A 19857-nucleotide genomic window follows, 5' to 3' on the forward strand; every position below is an offset into this window, starting at 1 on the left:
GGTGAAATGTGACTGTTATTAATCCAGCATCAGACATAGCTCTAGGAGAAGCTTGTGGTTGTTGAGTCACCATTTATGATGCTCTTGGGAGTAACTGTATTTCCTACATGTTTATTAGCTCATGAGAAGGTTGAATTGTACATTAAGGTAGCAAAGTTGTTTGATATGTTAAACTTTGAAATGATAGTGCCTTCTTGAACAAATCATTCCAGTAAGGAGTGAGACAGTTACCCAGTTACCTTTGCTTTTTTCCCCACCCAAACTAGCATATGGCTTGGAATGTAAATGAATTTTACATGCTGTGACCTGAAGGGTACTGAAGAAAATGGATTGGCATAAGATAATCATTAGTTACAATGCACAGTAGTGTTTTGTCACTTGGCCAGAGAGTCTTGCATAGGGTTCTGCATAACATCAGGAGGAAAGATGGCAAAAGCCGCTGTTCATGGACTTGTTTCACTGATTTGGCCACTTACCTCATTAGCACATGTGACAAGTTTGAAACTCTGCACACTAAATAGGGACCCCTATCAAAGTCTCTCACTTTGTTTCTGATTTGTAGTATTCTCCCTTAAATTAAGATAGATTGTAGCAATGGAATTAGTGGTTTGTAGCCTTAAAAACACCATCAAACATTTAACACAGGTATGCTTAAAGAAAAGTATGTGCCAGAGTTTGGGAATTGCAGCACCTAGCATAATTACCCTCACTTCTCCTCTCAAATTATCAACTTGATACAAAAATATATTTTTTCTTATTAACTTTTAAATGCTCACTCTCTGCTGAGTAACCTAGATTTATGTTTTCAGGCACAAAGCTGTCCTTGCAAGCTCAGCATCAGTAAGGACAGTTGATCTTCAGCTGAAAGTAGGGTTTGGATGCTATGTTACTTTTTTGAAACCCTAGTGATTTAAAAGTTGGAAAGAGCTTTCCTTCCTCTTTCTCCTGCAAGAGCTTGTCCATTCCCTCTTACTCCTTGTTTTTTTTCTTTTTGTGATTAAGCTGCATTACTGCAACTTTCTGCTTTCTTATTTTCCCCTTCTTCCTCTCTCTTTTTTTTTTTTTTTTTTTTTTTTTACTTACCCCTGTCTTGTGGGGACACTTTAGGCCACCTGTCTGTCCCAATTGCCTCAACCCCTTCTGTCCTCTCTGAGCTGCTGTCGTTTCTATGTGTCTGAACTCCAAGAAGGTCATACACATTGCAGAGGAATTGCCAGATCTGGTGACATCCATCTTCAGAGACAGCATAATCCAGTATAACACTGGGTCAGGAGTATATAATGTAATTATTGTAGAACTGTATGTGGAGCATTTCAGGGTTTAATAGTTAAAAAGGGTTAGAGCCTCTTTAAAGATAGCTATTTTCTTTGTCAGGCTCTACTGGATGCTGGTCTGCAAATCCTTGTGGTTTGGTATAGCTGCACAGATGGTGGAAGATTTTGGCTTTACTGGGATGCTAAGTGAAGATACCGAAAGCTTGCTCTTAATTCCTTACAGAGCTGATCATGCAAAGGGCACTCAGGACTTAACTAGTGTGCATTGGGAGGTGTGAAGGATCTTCCCGTGCTTTGGAAACATACAACTGAAATGGTTCTGAAACATTTAATCAAAGTGTGCCTGGCTGTGGGAGAGAATCCTCCTTTCTGGCTGATTTTAAGTGAGATCACTCTACAGATGCCTGGGCCCACCATAAATATACTTGTTTGTGCATTTCTGCTCTGACCAGTTTGTTCCTAGAGGTCCCTGCTCCCAAACCGTCCTCAGATCTTGGTTTGCATCCAACACATGATTTTACAACTGGTGTCTGTGAGGGGTAAGAGCTGACTGCTGGTATGTGCATTTGGGTTTCAGGGCAGGGGGAAACGTTGAACTGCATTTTCAGAGGATGCTGGGAGAATGTTTTTGCAGTGCCAGTGTAACCTGGAGCAAATGTGACACAGGCTAGTTGCTGGTGCTAGGTGCCGGTCAAACAGTATTTTTGTAATCTGTAGCAGGTAATTGAAGCTTTGGGGAGCATGGAGATCCCAGAAGAGTTTAGGTATAAGAACCTAGCTGTCTGATGCCATGGGTTTGGTTGTTTAGGCTCACAAGATTTTAATTTGTTTGGGGAACCAGTGGTTTCCTGATGCAGTGCTCCATAGTGGAAAGTCTTTTACTTGATATTGCAGGATGTGTTTTATATTCAAAATTGACATGAATTCCCAGGAGATTAAAATCTAAGTATGAAATGAATAATCCATTTCAGAAAAACAAAAGCTATTATAATAAAAACACTGTGGTGCCTCACCATCATGAAGTCTTAATACATCAGACCCATTTAGAACCTTCAAAAGTTGAAACACAGGCTGTAAAATTAGTGTTAGGATGGGAGGGAGCAAAAGGAAAAGAGGAAGATTAAGTAGGAGCACATTTGTCCCCAGACCTCAGCATGGTGGCTCTCATTACACAGAGCTGCCTTAATTTAACTAGGACCCAGCATGAATTCAGGGTGGTTCCTCTGCATTTTTTTCACAGCCTGTGACTTCTTCCTTCCTTTTGCATCTGCCTGAATTTTTGAAGTTTTCTCAGTTGTTTTAATCCAGCATCGAGGAACACCTGGAGCTCCTAGTGATGTAGAGCGAGCGCTGCTCTGCGATGTTATGGGGGAAGCCATTGCTCAGGCATCCTGCCTTGCATGACCCAGGTCAGACATCTACCACCAAGAAGAAATGATTCATGACACCCTCAAAAAATTGCTTTTAAAATGCTCAGTTCTGGGAAGGTTTATGGAAAACCTGCTGAAGCTGAGCATGCTGGAGGGCAGCAGTGCCTGTGACTCTGCCAGGGCTGGGAGCTGGGAGCAGAGCTTGCAGCCACAGTGCTGATTTGTGTCTTGCTGGGAAAGAATAGTGGTGGACACTGGAAATGTCTGTGGCCAGCTGAAAGATGCATGAGGCAACTGGCTGCAAAAGGTCTGTCTTCCTCTCTTCCATCTCTGAACCACACTTGGAAAAAAGGCTACAAAAACGTAATAGTGAATTCCCTCCAAACCATAAAAACGGGGGGGAAATATTCAGTCGCTGAAACAAAATCCAAACAAACCCAAACAAAAAAAATGATACTGCTACATTGCTTTTGCAAGTAATAAGCCAGGGAGGGCTTAATTTATTAGACAGTTCTTCATGGCTTTTTCAAGCACTCTTCAGTAAAATAAAGCAAAAAAACCAGTGGTTTCATGGCTGGATTCTAATTAACAACATAAATCAGAAAAGTTGAGGTGACATTTTAAAATTACAGTTCAAATTTTCTTTTACTTCATACGCTCTTCCATCACTGGAATGAAAAATGTCTGGTCAGAGGGAGTCAGAAGCCCTTGGAGGAGATGGGCTTGATGCTCTGATTTGTACCTTGTCTGCTTGATACTCTTCTTTCTTTGAGGTCAGGCAGGTCACCAGCTTGGGAGCACTGGAGCACAGTCTATTTAGGTACTCTATGAAACAAAAAATATTGTTCACAGGTGTTACAGTATTTTGGCCTGAGGGTAGTGTGATAATGTAGCACACCTGCCATGTGTCAGCAACCCCGTGCAACTCTTTTTTTTTTCTTCTTTTTTTTTTAAAGTTTGAATTGTTCCATTTTCTGCTCAATATAAGAGAATATGAACTTTAATGATGTGATGCCTGAAGCACACTCAGCTTCTGTGACATTAAATAGTGAATGGTGCACAGGGAGCCCCATGTGAACATTTGGCTCCAGAGCAATTTAGAAAGGTCAAAACCTCGTGTAAATGTAACCCAAGTAATCAAAGTCACTTGTTTGCAGAAAGTCACCCTATGCCATTGAGGGCTGTTTCTTGCCTTCTTAGTTTCTGAATGAAATATTTATCAATTGGTTGTAATCAAACTACAAGCAGTTTTGCTGTGGGTTTTGTTTTCTGCCAGGATTTTTTCAGTGAAGTGTGGAAATGGGGGCTGGAGTTGGGTGTGTTTCTATGCAATACTCTCATGACCAACATCTGTGGGATGTTGCTGTATTCTCCATTATGGGTTTCTTCATTTCCTTCTCCTCCTCCTCACATCTGCCTCCTGCCTGTAATTCCCTGTTGTTTCTCACTATACAGATTTGCTGAGTTATTTTTGTGTTATTTCTGGTCCCCTTTACCTTCCTGCAATGCAGTATTTGTGTGGATTAATGCTTTTTCATGAGCAGACGGTTTGCTGAGGTCTGTTGTAAGCAGCAGTTTGTGTTTCTCAGGAGTTCTGCTTTCACCTTTTGGCTTTTCTTTGTGGCGGCACTTGGGGTTTTTTTAAGGAATAAAAACAACTGTCTGGTTTGGCTTAAATTGTGCATTTCTCTAGTTACACCCAGCGCTCTCAGAGAGGTGTGTGCTTGCCAGCTCGTGTACATGAGCTCTTCCAGACAGGAGCCATCTGCAGGAACTGGCGTGAGTGGTGGGCAGTGGCTGTCATCAATCCTGCTTTTGGAGCTGCTGGATGAATCCTGGCAGTGGGGGATGAGGGGGGCAGAGCCAGCCCTCACTCTGGGTGCAGGGAAGGGTGCAGCAGCAGCAACTGCACCCATCGCCTGGAGACCTGAACAGAGAATTTAGTGGGGAAAATGCAGTTCCCTTCTTCCCCTGGTAAGTCCTGTTTGCCCCTAGGAAAAACTGCTTGGATCAGCAGGACAGGAGAAAATGAGCCAAAACATGTTATAATGGCCTGATTTTTCTCCTCCTGTTCAGAAATTAGGGTAGCCTTGGGGAGCTCTTGGTGTTATGACCTCCAAAAGGTGATCTGGTATTTTCAGGGAACCTGGTCAGACTGTTCATAAACCTTGCATGCAAGTGGGGCAGCAGAAATGGCAGTGGTTCTGGGCTTTATTGCTGTGTGAAGCCCCCCAGAGAACAAAACAGACCCAGGTAATTGCACTGACTCATAGAAATTAAAGGTAAACAGGAGATAAAAATGGCACTTTGTGCTTCCAGGTGCTCTGAAACAGAAGCGAGTATATTAGTTTTGTTAATTTAGGGCTGTCAACCCAAGTGGAAGGGGTAGCAAAATAGACAAAATCTCTAATATCTTATGTTTTAAAAAGTTGCAAACAGAGAATTTTGTTGCTGGTTTTTTATCAGTACGTAAGTGTCCCATGATGACACCACACAGCTATACATAACCTCTTCTTGACTGTCATTATAGTTGATATGCTGTCTACTCCAAATCCCACTTGATGCCAATCAAGTTCTTGCTCTACTGTTAGCAAATATGTGATTACTTTCTGTCTGCAAGAAGCTTGAATGTATTGCAAGGCTCTTATCAGCCCCTCTTTCTCTTCCCTTTGCCCAGAGTAAACATCCAGCTTCTTAAATGTTTTTCCATTGGTCACACTTTCTAAAGCTTCTATTGTTCTTCCTGCTCCCTTCTTGACACTCTTTAATGCATATTTTTCAAAAAAATATGAATCTCAAACTTAAATATAATATGCTGTATACCTCTCCCTGGTGCTGCAGAAGGCAGAACACCTCCAGCATTATGTCCCACAGAAATTCATCAGACAGTCATGCTGCTTCATTTCTGCTGCCCAACCCGCATCTTCCTCATCACTTTTCACTTCTGAGGTCCCCATTGCTGCTGCCATTACCCTTACAGGAATGTAGTCAGATTCAGCACATATGTGGTTTTCTTTCTGACTGCTTTGCTCTTCTCTAAGTCAGGTGAGGATGCCAGTGGTGTATTGCAACCTCAGCAGTGTGATACTGAGCATGGATCAGGCACTCTCCACTGATCCTCATATAGCTGTGATTCCTGAAATCAACAAGTTTTCACAGGTTGTCATCATGGTGCTGATAACTTTGAAGGCTAGTAGGCTAGGGTTTGGGTTTTATTAATCACTTGTACACCTTTCTGCCCCCCGCCCTTCCTTTTTTCTTTGTGATAACATAAGCTATTTCGGTAGTTCACTCATGAAAAAGTCATGTGGGGCTGTTTTAAAAGCCTTTCTAAAGATAGGCTCTGTCATCTGTACTACTCTACTTCCTTTTTATCAGCTGGGACAGATGCCCTGTCAGAGAGAGTGAGAGAGGCTTTACTCTAGTTTGACATGACTTTTTGATACATTTATGTTGGCCATTTGTTGTGTTTTGTTCCTAATCTCATTATTTTTACAGGATTAGAAATCCTTTAGCGGTGTGCTGCAGTAACTTTGGTTTAACTGGCTTTTCTGCTCCCACTTTCCTTTGTAAGATTGCGTGCTGTGTTTAGTCTTTTAATTTCTTTTACCTGGCCTCTCTGGCATCTGCATAGCAGTGGTTAATGGTTTAAAGATGACTGATGGTGGTTCCCCAGCACTTTAGGGACATTTTCACTGCTCCTGCTGACTTGAAACCACTTGGCTGACTGATGTCTTTGTTCTGTTTTTCCCTTGCTCCGTCCAACCTGAACTTGCATATCCTGTGTGTCAGATGAAATATGCCCCCATTATCTGGTCCCAGATAATGAAGAAAAATAATATTTATTTCCCAATAATAAAGAAAAAACTTTCTCATGTTTTGTAACAGGCCTGGTTTTCCTTCTAATGTATTTATAGAGACTTTCTTCTTATCGTTTGCCACATCTCTTGCTTAATTCTAAGTCACTTGGCATCCTAGTCTTCATTTCTCCTTTTCATCCTGTTCATCCCTGAGTCATGTGTTCCTGGTTCTGCTTTGGTGCACAATCCCTTTTTGATATATCCCTCCCTTTCCCAGATCCTTTCAAAGCTTCTGACAGTTTCTGTCCCCAGGCTTGCTAGGTGAAGTTTCTCCAGAAACACTCATTTTCATTTTGTGGTGGTGCTATCAAGGGGTGCATGTGTGCCTGGGATGAGGGAGTTTTGGGTTCTGACAGGTAACTCATGTCTGCAGTTCCCTTTTTGTCCCCTTTGAAAGGTGTGTCTGGTGGTTTTAAGGTGCCTTCTCCATCTCCTCCAGATTACATTACTCCTTTTTTAGGAAGGAGTCGCCTCTGGTTTTCCTTTCATCTTCATCAAGAAACTTTTAAGAAATCTGTATCATGCACCTTCCTAGAAAGCCAAACAAATATTTTAGATCATGTTATATCTTGCAACACCTCCACCCAGCTTTTTTTATTATTGCTGATTAACACCTCCCTGTCCTCCCTGCAGTCTCCCTCCTGCATCTATGCTTGGGCCCATGTCCTCTGCCACCACATCTGTTAAGTCATTTAGCCTGGAGCACTCTCTGCTGGCACGGTGGCAGCTCATCCAGGTGCTTAGCACCTTTCTCCATTGGTTTTCCTCTTGTCTCTTTTGTTACTTCTTTTTTGACTTTATTTTTGTTTGTTTGTTTTTTTAATGTGCTGACTCTAATGGGTTTGTGTTTATATGTGTACATTTAAGATGCAATAATGAACTCTCAGCACAGCCGGTGCACTTGTGCATTGAAACATAAGGGTCGCTGGGCTGGAGCCTCGCAGCCAGGTCAGATAGGGGTACCCATCAGTGCCCAAAGGAGGGCTCTTGCTTCCCCCTCCCCAGCCTGGGGAGATCCAGCCCTCCCAGCAGAGCCACCAGGTCCCCAAAGTCACACTGGTGCCAGCACAAGAAAGGTGACAGGAGCATGCAGTTGGGAGGGGGCATCCAGTGGCCCGTTTTGGGGTTGTTCTCACCTGTGTTCATTCAGGACTCATCTCTGCAGTCACTTTGGCTTGTTGGTGTCCGCTGAAGTAGCTGTAAGGCCAGGGAATTGCCTCCTCTGTGAGGCGTCCAGTTGCTGCTGGCAATGGTGATGGGTCAAGAAAGAGCTGGTTTTAACTCTTGGGGACCCTGTGCCAGGCGTTTGTGGCAAGGGTGCCTCCTGCTTGTGAGGCTGAAACTCATCCACATTAAAGAGGATCAACAGAAAATGATCTTTTTCCTGAAAAGAAACCCAGCTGGAATAAGTGAGCTGAGGTTCAGGCAGTTTGATGGAAACAGTTTATATTTCAAGCTTAGAAGTCGGCGTTCTGGTGTGTATTCTTTTCTTGAAACATATATTGGCATTTCTGTCACTGCTCATTGCAGCAATATTGTTCTCCATATGCTCTTCTCATCAGCATCTCATCGTTATTGGATAAATATGTCTCTCATTATGCAGAACATTATTTTTGAAGTATGGAATCATTATTTTGTTACATAATTTCCAAATTTGGACCTTTGCAAAGATTTATAACAATCTTCAAGAATTACTGTAATTAAAGGAGAACTTTCTACAAAGAGAATTAATTAGATCAAAGAAGCATTTAAATGTAAATCATTAATCCGCACATTACAGGAAATAGTTAGTGGCTATGTATAGTTCATTTAATTATACTTGGTTCAATTTTGTTTTCTCATTACATCACAATTTATTCGGAATTAATTTGCAATTTCTTGTCTGATGTGACTTCTGTTTGCTTAATATAGCAGATATTTTCACTAGCGTGTATTTATATATAAATAAAGGTTTATTAATGACTGCAGTGTTAATTAAACTGTGGGCTCTGCTGTCAATTAGCTGTGAATTTCATTGCTCTGTGGATGCAGCCCAGAAGGTCTGTGCTCTGAAAACGAGAGGTAGAGTGTCAAGGTTTTGAATTTATAAATTTATACAGTATTTTTGGGTTGTCACTTGCTGCAGGGGACCAGGTGACCCAGAGGACGACATGGTTTTGGTTCCCTTCTGAAGAAAAGTTACATTCTCTAAGTCTACAGCCAGTAATTGGTAGTGGAAACGGGAATCTCCCAAGCTGCAATAGATTCATAGCTGAAGGAAAGAAGGTCTAGGTGTTGTGTCAGGTTTTAGGATGTAGGGGTTTTGCATAAGTGGTTTGCAGGTTTTGTAATCCTTATGTAATGTTTTAGAGTAGTGTGAGGGTAGGAAAAGATTTATTGTCTGTGATTTGGTCCACATTATATATAAAATTACTATAGAAAGCCATGTTGATTTTTGAAGTTGTGTTTTAATACTTTGATAGTATATTAATATCTGTACTCGCTTACCTGTTGTCAGCAGTACTAAAACACTGACCTTTAAATATTTTACTGATATTTTTATTTTACACTGCTGAAAGTACATATATTTTTAACTTACATTTTTAGTAGTAGGTTAAAATAAGCTAGTCATGGGCTTTTCCTCTCCCCCCCCCACCCCTCCCTTTAATCAAAGGACTTAATTTTCATTCTGATTTTCATTCTGCCACCAAATAAATGTACTTTCGCCTCAGGATCTATGCTATTACTATCCAGGAATAGAAGCACCTGTGTTAAGTTTGGACTCAGCTAATCTTTTGGAATCTTTGAATACTGGGTTATTAAGCCAAAGTGTAGCTATCCAAGAGCACATCTGGCTTGCGTAGTATTACCTCATTTGTATAAGGTAGTGCTCCCAGTTTCTCTTCATTGCTTTGTTTTCTGTTTGCTGGAAAGGGGAATTTGATACGGAGGCTGTGCTGGCGACAGAAAAAGTTCAAGGAACTTCAGTGTTTTCTTACTTCCTGTGCTGAAATTCTCATTTAGAAGTAATGGTTTTGATACACGGCCAGTTATAGTAAATAAACTAATCAAATAAGGATAAGAAATTCTCAGCCAGCTGCGTGCTTGATAAATGTTTAGGCACTACCAGCTATTCTGTCAGGTTTGCTGCGTGCAAAGAAAAGGTAGAGTAATATTTATGTTGGTAAATTTCTTAAGATTACTGTTATTTCTTTCAATAAGTGAAATTACCTCTTCCTAGGAGGATTGTTGTGCTACTTATAACAAATGAAATGCTGTCAGAGTTCATGCGGATAAGCAGCTGTTGGCTGAGGAAGGCAAAACAACTTATTGGTTTGCACTGAGAGAGGAATGTTGTTTTCTGCCTTGTAATTTAGGTATTTTCAACCTGTGCTAGATGGAAGGAGATAAATCTTAACAATACTGTCATCTGAGGAGTTTGTAAGAAATGGGATTTGCAATGTGTTTGCTTTGCTTCTATTTACACCTGTAAGAGAATGGTGTGAGAAGAATAGTATTTTATTCTCAGTATTTGTTGTTAAACGTGTTGCATGCGTGGGGAAATAAAGACATTTGGAAATAGCAACCTTGGGTTAATTAAATCCATCTGCTGTCTGACTAATGATAGTAATATCGTATCCAGGGAATCTCTTACACTGAAAGATTTGATAAAGCACACAAAATTTTCTAATAAAGCACTCTTAAAGCCAGCAAGAATTCAGGGAACAGGAGAGAAAACCAGTTACTCCTAGAGTGGAGCTCAGTGCTGTAAGGCTATGCTTCATACAGGAATGTCCCAGAAGAATGTGACAACCACATTTGTTGTACCCTGAGATTCAAAATTGTAACTGGCAGGGAAAGTAAAACTTGTTTACATCTCATGCTACATGAAGCTGTGGTTTATGGGGCTAATTTAAATGTCTGTTTCTGTGCTTGCAAACAGCCAGGATACAAATGTTCAGTAGAAAAGAAGCTACACAGGGTGCAAAAATGAGCTTTCAGAGGCATGGTGATGCCTCTGAAGCTGAAGGAAGACAGACTTTTGATAAGTATTGGATGGAAACCTGATCCTATAGAGAATAATACCTCTTTCTAAACAGAAAGTATGATAGTTACTTTTTATTTACACTTTTCTAAGTAATATCAAGATGGGGGGAAAAAGTATTACAACTTGCTGTATGCATTCGCTCTTTGTGTTGCTCATAGGTGCTCATTTGTATTGTTTGAGGAATTACTTTTGTAGCTGTAAGTTAGGTTTTGGTAACTTATTCATATTTTCTGGAAAAGAAGACTGAGCATGTAGTTTGAGTTTATTGAAATAATTACTTGATTAATTTGCATTTCATGTCCTCAAACACTTCTACAAAGCAGGGTGGGGGTGGGTGAGGGAAAACTTGAGACATTTGTCTAGACCTGTGTGCTTTTAAAGCAAGGCAAATATAATGAGTGTCAGATGAAGAATATGTGAATTTGACAGATGGGTAAAGCAAAACTCTGAGAGATTAACATTGGTGTTCAATTTAATGTTTAAAGCATACAAAAAAGAATGGCTTAGGAGAATTGAATATGGAGGATGAGTTTGCATGATCTACATTGGAGGAACTTGTTTATGCTTCCTTCACGTTGAAGTCACTCTAGTATGTGATTTATCTCAGCTTAAAGCAGGAATTTAAAATAGGTCAGATGAATCCCTCTCTGAAACGTCTGTTTTTCTGCTCCGCATTTAAAGTGACCATCTCAGATATGGACAGCTGAAGTTTGATTAAACAAATGCCTTTCTCATTTTAAGAGCCAAATTAATTATTGCTTTTCGTAGATGCTAAAGACAATTTGTTAAATAACAGATTTCGAAAAGTACTTTTTCATACAGTTATGCCAGTTTGAGTGTAGAAATTTACGATGTGTTTCTAAACAAGTATGTCACATGTTAGTACCTTGAAAATGTGTCCTGAGGCCTGAATCTGCCATGTATGCTTTCTAATTCCTCTCTCTCGTGCTGTTTTGGCTGGCAGGGGGTGGGAACACACACCCCCCTCCTCATACACAGTACAGGAGCTGAGCACAGGCTGAATGCTGTGACTTGCTTCGCTCCGGAGAGCTTAACCTTGAAAGTGCAGAATACACAAGTGAGTTTGAAAATAGTAATTGGCCTCGTTTAAAACATTTTCTGCAAGCAATTTAGCTTATCAAACATTTAAGTGAAGAAAAAAGAGAAAGGTTTGTACTTTTCTTATGTTCTCTAATAAATTTGCTCCTGCTAGTAAGCATTGTAGTGTAGGCTAGGAGTTCATCGTGACTTCCTAGCAGGTGAATTAACAGATGTATGTTTTGTGGAATCACCTATAATTACACAGTAGCCATGGTTACCAGGTTAAAGAAATCATGTCCTGATGACTAACAGAAATAGATTGCAGCAGACTGGTTTGCCTTCAAGTTGCTTAGTAGCAAACTATTCAGGAATAAGTTTGTGAGGTCTGAGAATATATGAGTAACAAACATAAAAGCACACTCCCTTTGCTGAACTGATGCAGAGTCTGCTTTTTCAAATCCTTGCTTTGATAAAAAAAAAATCACTTTTTTTTTTAAAGTTGGGGTTTGCAAGTATTTAGTTTGAGAATTGGGTGTAAACCACATATTTGCAACCAAACTATTTAATGGAAGAAGTTAAAATTTTGAGTGAATATTGCTAATATTTTTATTTTGATTTAGTATTGGACAAAGTACAAACACAGATTTTTCCCATTCAATGAAAGTTGTATTCCCTTCATTTTAAATCTAACACTTAGAATGACTTAATGGAACTCTTTATGTTTCCTTTTAGATGCTCTAGCACTTAGAAATTACAGAAATGTAGATGAATTCAAGTGTGAAGGACAGAACTGGGTTTAAGGGCAAATTTATGTTTTACTGTTTTTGGTGGACCCATTTCAGATCTTTCTAGTATGTATATAATCATAAAGTCATTTAGATTGGAAAAGACCTCTAAGATCACCTAGTTCAACTATTAATGTGTTGCTTAGAAGCATCAAAAGTTTTTGAGTACATTTCCAAAAGGAAGTGCAGATGTTGATGAGCTGAAGTCCTGTTGACTTCAATGTAAAGGACAAAAGATTTAGTGTTTCAAGTTTCCACATGGTTTAGAAACCCAAACTCCACTGGGTTTTGTTAGATTTAAGGCCCAATATGTTATTCTCCCTTTATGAATTATGACGTACGTATCCTGTATTTAACTTGCGTGTAAGTCCTATAATGCCTGTGTATTACTCTGTAGAATGAGATTTTTTGGCAACATGTTTTTTCCCTAGCGTATGGATGCATTTAGACCTGGTCTTTTGCACCAGGGGAGCTTTCCTAGGGATCCTGGTTGGGCCAGTGTGATAGGCACTTAAGTTTTAAAGGCTGAGGATATTAAGACTAAAACTTTCTGATCTTTCTTTGTTTCGTATTCCTGGCTTACAAATTCACAGCTATGAGATTGTACTCAGTAGGTCTGCTCACCGTGTCTTGCAGAATAACCAACCATGACTACAGAATCGGGATCAGACTCCGAGTCCAAGGATAAAGAGCAGGATCAAGAGGAGAGCCCTGCGCAGGAAGGGGCGGCAGAGACCCAGCCGCAGGAGCAGCAGGAGCAGCAGCAGCCGCAGCAGCAGCCGCCGAGTGAAGAGCAGCAAACCGCGCTCGAGCAGTTCTCGGCTGTGGCAGCGCACAGCACGCCAGTGAGAAAGGAGCAGGTAAGGCAGCCCATGCACACACGCTCTCTGCACTCAACTGGCTGTGTTCCCACCTACTGCTCCCAAGAAATAACCAGCCTGGCACGTTAGGAGTGCAAATATATATCCAGATACGCATGGAAGGGTGTTTGATGGGATGCTGTAGATCTGGGCTGGTTGGTCTTTTGCGTTTAAAGATAAATAGTTCTCGTGCAGAATGTTTTTAAGTTCATGGCAGCTATTTCTGCCCCTAGTGCTTAAATAGGAGGGCAGTCTCATTAACTAAGAGGGAAACATCTTCAACCTTGCATTTGCATTAGATAGTAAACAGTGTCAGTTTTTATGAAGCTGAAAATGTTTTCAGAGTTCATTCCTTTTGACACCTGCTGAACACTGATTTCATGCTTGCTTGTCTGATGTGTGAGCCATGAAGAATCTGTGATGCCTTAAGTTTCTCGTGGGTCTGAAATGACTGTGTTACAATTACTCGAGCTATTCATGTAATAGGTTTCAGAAGAGCTATTGCGCGCTTTTCCATTTAGTTCATTGTTGCACTTATTAAATTTGCAGAAGCTGCTTTCTTCTTTCCGTTAATAATTTCCAGTCAATAGAATTAACAGGCATTTTTCATCATGGGTAAGTGACACACAATTAATGAGGTACCTGCAAATCGCTCTATAAGGTTATGACCCTCATATGATCACATTTACCTTTGAAGAGTGGAATAAGCCAGTCATAGCTCCTCCTCTTCTCCATCCTTTTAAAAATTCTGGCTGTTTGAAGTGTGCTCCTGTTCTTTTACTTGGTTGAGGTAGACAGTGCTGGCAAAGCAATTTTGATCTCTCAAATAGATCAGAAGTTTCCTGTAATTAGTTTGGGGAAAAGAAGAAAAGCTGCTTGGTGATAGGTGTTGAATAAACTGGTCATTGATTAAAAGTGTAATTCTATCAGTCTTAGGAGTAAGTATTATTATTTATATAGATGTTTTTCCAGACATCTTCAGTAATCTTTCCACCTCAAGTTTCTTTTCATGTTAAAAATTTTAAACAAATAAACAACAGCAACAACAACAAAAAAACCCCAAACTACAATATAGGCTCAACCCCAAAGTAACCACAGACACACAGAAAACCCAAAACCCAATTAATTTAGACACCAAACCTTTCTAAGTGTGTTTACAGGTGTGAAGTGCCTTTTTTCCCAAAGATCACCGGTGAGATTACTTCTGTAGAAGGCAAGATAGAAGAGCTGGGTTAGTGAAAGGGATATGTGACACCTTCCTGCTGGGATTACCAGACTGAATCCAAACGCCCATGGTGCAAGCAGACTGCCAAGTCCAACTGCACTGATAGGCCCAGTGTATTTTGTGGTGGCTTAAGTGGCTGTATGTCAGGAAAGGAGCACTTAAATGCAGCACTAAGAGACAAAGCTGTTTGCAATAGTGTCATTAAAAAGCCAGAACCTGAAGGATCTTACTCCCTGTCTTGCTGTTCATCATTGCAGTGAGGGAGTGGGTTTTTCCTCTTGCTTGTATGAGAGAGCCATGGGAAGGAAGATTTAAGTTACCAATCCATGACAGTCACTTTTCTTTGTCGTCCTATGCACATGAAACCCCGCAACATTTTATTGTAGATGAATAACCTTTTCATATGGAGATGTACAGGTATTAGAGAAATGAGCCCTTCCTATCAGGTGTAGTAATGTAACCTCACTTTCTGCCTGCCTTCCTGTCTCTTCGAAAAAGAGGAGGCAGCAAGGTTGGGCACCAAAGTTTCTGAGCAACTACCATAAGTAAATGGGATTAATGTGTTTTGCAAGTGTGGCACTATCACTTCGTTCCCCAGTGAGAAACTGCAAAGCATCCAAGATCATTACTGCTGAATCCCATGACTCCAGAGGCATCCTTTGAGAGGAGGTCCAGCTTTAGAAGGGCTTGAACATACTGTGTCATACATGAGAGAGATTATGCTCAAAAAATGCAAACCCTGGAGCAACTTCTGCTGCATTAGAATTTAGTCCTCAGCACTTAAAAAATATTTTAAAAACAGAGAAACCACAAAAGAAACAATGCAGAAATACCTGGAAGAAGAATTTAGGAGAAAATAAAGCTATGCTTGCAAAGTACAAAATAAATCTCTGTGTGCATAGGTCTTTCACTGGCCATTTTTTTTTTTTTTCCTAGATTCCAGTATGTCAGATTTCTTTAGGAAGAGGAGGCTTAACACAGTCTGAAAGTACCTCAATGCCTGAACATGTCAGGGTAGTTTGGGGGAATCTTCTCTAATAGTTCTTGGCATGTTTTGTTCTCCAGACAAATGAGAGGAAAACCTTTTTTACCTAGACACATTCCCATGATCTTAATGTAAATAGGAAACTTAATAACAAAATAACCTCAATAATATTCTTTAATATTTATAAATAAGCAAAACTCTGCAGTAGTCTTGATATACTGAGTGTCTTTATGAAGGAAAATAATGACTAGTCCATTGGGATGCACATAAATTGCTTGCAGGCTGGTATGGTTCTAAGGTTTAAATGGATGATGGGTGTCCTTGTTGTGGATTTTTTTCTCAAGCAGCTTTTCTGTTTTCTTGGAAGAGATTAGTTCCATGCTGGGATATTTTGGTTGGTTATTTTTTTGGTTTTTTTTTTTTGGAGCACAGGTCTAACTTTCACTTGAGAAATGTAATGAGCCACTGGGTAAGACAGTGCTTTTTTTCCCCATCACTGGAATTACTTTTTTTACTGACATATGTGCACGTACACCTTTCCTGGCAGATTTCTTTTGATGAAACATACAGAAATCATCGCAGCCCCTCTGCCCACCAGCAGCAGTGCAGCTCTGTGCAGAGGCACAAGCAGGAGGCATCTTCAGTGTTGTTTATTTCTCATTGCACAAGGCTGGACCACTTGCCAGCTGGCTGCAGATGTGGTAGAAGGCAGGCTGGCCTCAAGCCTTGCTGTGAGCCCAGGGGGACTCTGCCTCTTCATCACAGCTGCTGTGAGTGTTAAATGCTCAGGAAACAGCTGATCAACTTACATACACTGTGCCTCTATCTCCCACCAGTTTTCAAGATATGTGAGGACCTTGATATCCAGGCACAGAGCTGGTGTCCATCTGCTGGAAGGAGGAAATCCTCTTGTGCTGGAGCTAGACTGAGGAAGAGATGGCTGGTGTTAGGCTGCTCCTGAGGGAGAACATTCACGGCCCTGGGGATGTGATAGATTTTGAAAGCAGCTCTTGCCTTTTAAGCCCCTCTTTCTCGCAGTTTCCCCATCCAGGAAAGCCCAGGAGGCCATTTCTGTGTACTCCTTAGAGGGGAAGGAGGACTGTGAGGCTTTGCCACACCTCTCTGTAATTTGCTGGGCTTTGTTGGGGGCTGACACTGTAGGGTTCACAGCCAACTCCAGTGTGTCCTTTCCCCCATTGTCAGAAGGCGGAGGAGAAACTTAAAGCTTCTTTTTATGAAATCACTCAGGGACAGTACCCCACGATTTAGAAGTACACTGTTGTTTTAGGTTATATGATGCAACATTGTTCTGGTCTCAAAGCAGCTTAAAGCCTTTGGATGGATTTGCTCCATTCTTGTGAAGTTTTATTATATACAATGAATGGAAACAGACTTGCGGGATTAATTTACAGTTTATTTCCACTAATGCTTGTTGCTTACTACACTGAAATAATTCAGAGCCAGAGCAGGTTGGGTTTTTTTGCTTTGTAGTGAGATAACAGAAAGATGTTTTTATTTAACTCAAGCTTTAGCTGAGGTATTACTGCACTCCTATTGAGGTTTTGTTTGGAGCCTATCAGGGATATAACTGATGAGAAGGGTAATGACTGCAGCACAGTGCTGTTGCTAGGAAGGGTGAAATACTGTAGATCTCTTCTGGCTTTCATCTAGTGCTGTGGAAAGGACTGTGGGCTGTGCTGCATCACGGTAACTTCAAATGACCTGACCCTCAGATAAACCCGAGCAAAAGCAGCCATGGTCATTTGCTTCTTGCCCTTCTTCCCTGCTGTATATTTGTCTTTCAAATAGCACCTACTTCATTCCAGCTGAGAGACTTACTGGGCATCAGCAGAGAGCAAAATTTATCCTCTCATCCTGTCCATTTAAAGTTGCACGTTAAAGTTGCACTTTACTCACTTGTATCATGTTTTCTTAACCCTTCTCTTGGGTGCTTGGGGATCCTTTCAGTCTCCCAGGATCGTAAGCATCCCCTTATGAATTCACACTGTTCAGGGGGGATCTGTGCCCTCATTCAGGGACTGTTTTCCCACTGACAGCCAAATTAGTGCAAATTTGATGGAGTTCTTCTATTCTGTATGCCACCATGGAAACATTGTATCATTTAAGAGGTACGGGACTTCAAAGCAGTATCAAGAAAATGTAGGAGTTCATCAACAGAATTCACTGATTACTCAGTATTTCAAAAACACCAAAAAAAAACAGTAAAAGAAGCCCATGTGGGATTTTGTACCTGTGGAAAAAGTAGAAGCCTTAAAATACTTTCATGAATGCCCCTCCTTCATGGGTGTTCTGTACATTTTGGAGGGAGAAGGGAGGGCCAGAAGGAATATGGGAAGTCTTTTCAGTATACTCTGTCCTGCATCAGGGACTTTCTTGTCCAAGCCCCCAAAAGGCTCACTTAAATGCTTTGGTGCAGCATGTACAGTGAACTGCAGGGCATGATTGGTTTATCTTATCAAAAAATATCTTTCTTTCTTTCTCTTTATAGGCCACAGAGAAAGAACAGGAGTTTGCTGCTGCAAGTGCAAAACAGCTGGAATATCAGCAGCTAGAGGACGACAAGCTCTCTCAAAAATCTTCATCTAGCAAACTTTCCAAGTCTCCTCTAAAGATTGTCAAGAAACCGAAAAATATGCAATGCAAAGTGACGCTCCTGGATGGATCAGAATATGCGTGTGAAGTAGAGGTAATTGGCTTTTTGTCATCTTTTTTTTTTTCATTCTGTCAGTTCGTAAATGGTGAAAATTGTATGAATTTCATGAAGAAGAATGGATGGCATGATATTTTGCCAGTGCCAAGTACAGAGATACTTTCATTGTTTTGTCTGAAGGTTGTTGAAGATGGTGTGCAGATTTGAGCTAGGTGAAGGATTCTGGCCACTCCCTGAAACAGCCAGAGACTCTGGATTAATCTTCTGTTGGCACATGCCACAGCAGAACGCAGAAAACAAAGTATGGCAAACAAAGCCCAGAAACAAAGAAGGATTTTGATCTCACTGTGGTTTTCTTTTCCTTGGTACTTTACTGAGTTGAGTCTTCCATTGAGTCATTGTCCATACAGTAATTCTGACTATTGTGAGATTAGTGCAAGCATGAGAGACACCCGGGAAAAGTGGGGGAAATGTCAGGGACAAATAGCAGTGAGAATGGAGAGTTTTGTGTGCTTTTCCATGATGTCTGTGAATTGTAGTTGTGTCTGAATGTTACTGGCAAAAAAAGATGCTGTGATTTTTCTGTAAGGAAGCTTGCTTTCCCTGCTGGGATTCTGACAGGAGCCTACTTTTGGGAGGGATAGTCTTCACAGTCACTTAAAAGCCAGTCTGCGCCTGTGGGCAGACACATGCAAAGAGGATGTCTGCAACTCCAGAAGGCCCCAGAAAAGCAAAAACTGAGCACATTTAGCATCTCAGAGTAAGCGTGAGAAAATTCAGCATTTCAGGATGGACCCTTTCTCCATTCAGTCATTTTCATCAAGGTGATTTTTGGGCAGTGGACCAGTCTGTCCTGTTTTAGGCAAGAAGGTCATGCACACAAGACAAGGCTGAGCCTGACCAAGCACTGGCTGCAGAGGAAGGGTGTGTCTTGAAGGGCCTGGCTAAGCCAAACCTCCTTTGGGTAACTGTGGGGTTCCACTGAGAAGAAAGGACACCCAGGGAGAGCAGAGAAGTATAAAGACAGAGATAAAATAGTCTTCAGGCTTGAAAGGAAAATCCACAGGAGCATGGGGAAGGAGAAAGGGCGGAGAAAAGGAGTACCTGACCAGGAGACAAATCATGGCATCTTTACAATCAGTTGTGCTCAGCCCATTAATCCTTCAGCTGCTCTCATTTTAAGTGCTTTGAGATGGAAGGTGAAAAAAAAACTTATTGATTTTTATTTAACCTTGGCATTACAGTTTGGGTCAAATGTGACGCTAGGAGTGAGCTGCAAACAGATAGCAAATTAGCCATCCATGTGGTTGAATGTCTTTTAATTTCACCAGCCAAGTCCCATGTCGTTTCCTTCAGACTAGAACTAGCTCTCTGGACACATCCTTTGTGACTATTAAATGGTCATTTCTTGACCTGCAGTCTCAGTTTTGTCACTCAGGGATAGTGTGGAAGCCATTAAGCTGAAGGAATGACTCATGCTGACTTTGATGGAAAGAGTCAACTCATTTCAGCTTTTGCCACTTGCTTGTAAAATGTGAGTCACTTTTTGGAATATAGTCAAGTGAATCTTACCAAATAAGATTTCTATGGAAATCTTGTCTAGCAGACTGAACTTTATCGGAATCTAAGATGGAGCAGAAAGGGAGATTTGTTATGTTAGATTTCCACTTATGCAAAAAAATACCATGAATAATACTTTCTATAGGAAATTTCACTCTTTCACTAAACTTGAGTTCTCTTGAAGTGTCAAAATGCTGGC

The 19857-nt window shown here is 40.9% G+C and overlaps 1 protein-coding gene across 20 annotated transcripts in view; it reads left to right on the top strand.

Annotated features, from left to right (window-relative positions):
• Window positions 1-19857, top strand: part of EPB41L3 (erythrocyte membrane protein band 4.1 like 3) — a 134002-nt gene that overhangs the window by 56934 nt on the left and 57211 nt on the right. For all 20 annotated transcript variants that reach the window (XM_058832137.1, XM_058832135.1, XM_058832143.1 and 17 more), the window contains exons 2-3: window positions 12994-13217; window positions 17937-18134. In XM_058832137.1, coding sequence (XP_058688120.1) covers window positions 13005-13217; window positions 17937-18134 — 411 coding nt within the window. In that variant the 5' untranslated portion in view covers window positions 12994-13004. The remainder of the gene's footprint in view (window positions 1-12993; window positions 13218-17936; window positions 18135-19857) is intronic.

The sequence above is a fragment of the Poecile atricapillus genome, chromosome 2 (genome assembly GCF_030490865.1).
Source record: "Poecile atricapillus isolate bPoeAtr1 chromosome 2, bPoeAtr1.hap1, whole genome shotgun sequence".
In the NCBI taxonomy this organism is placed as follows: domain Eukaryota; kingdom Metazoa; phylum Chordata; class Aves; order Passeriformes; family Paridae; genus Poecile; species Poecile atricapillus.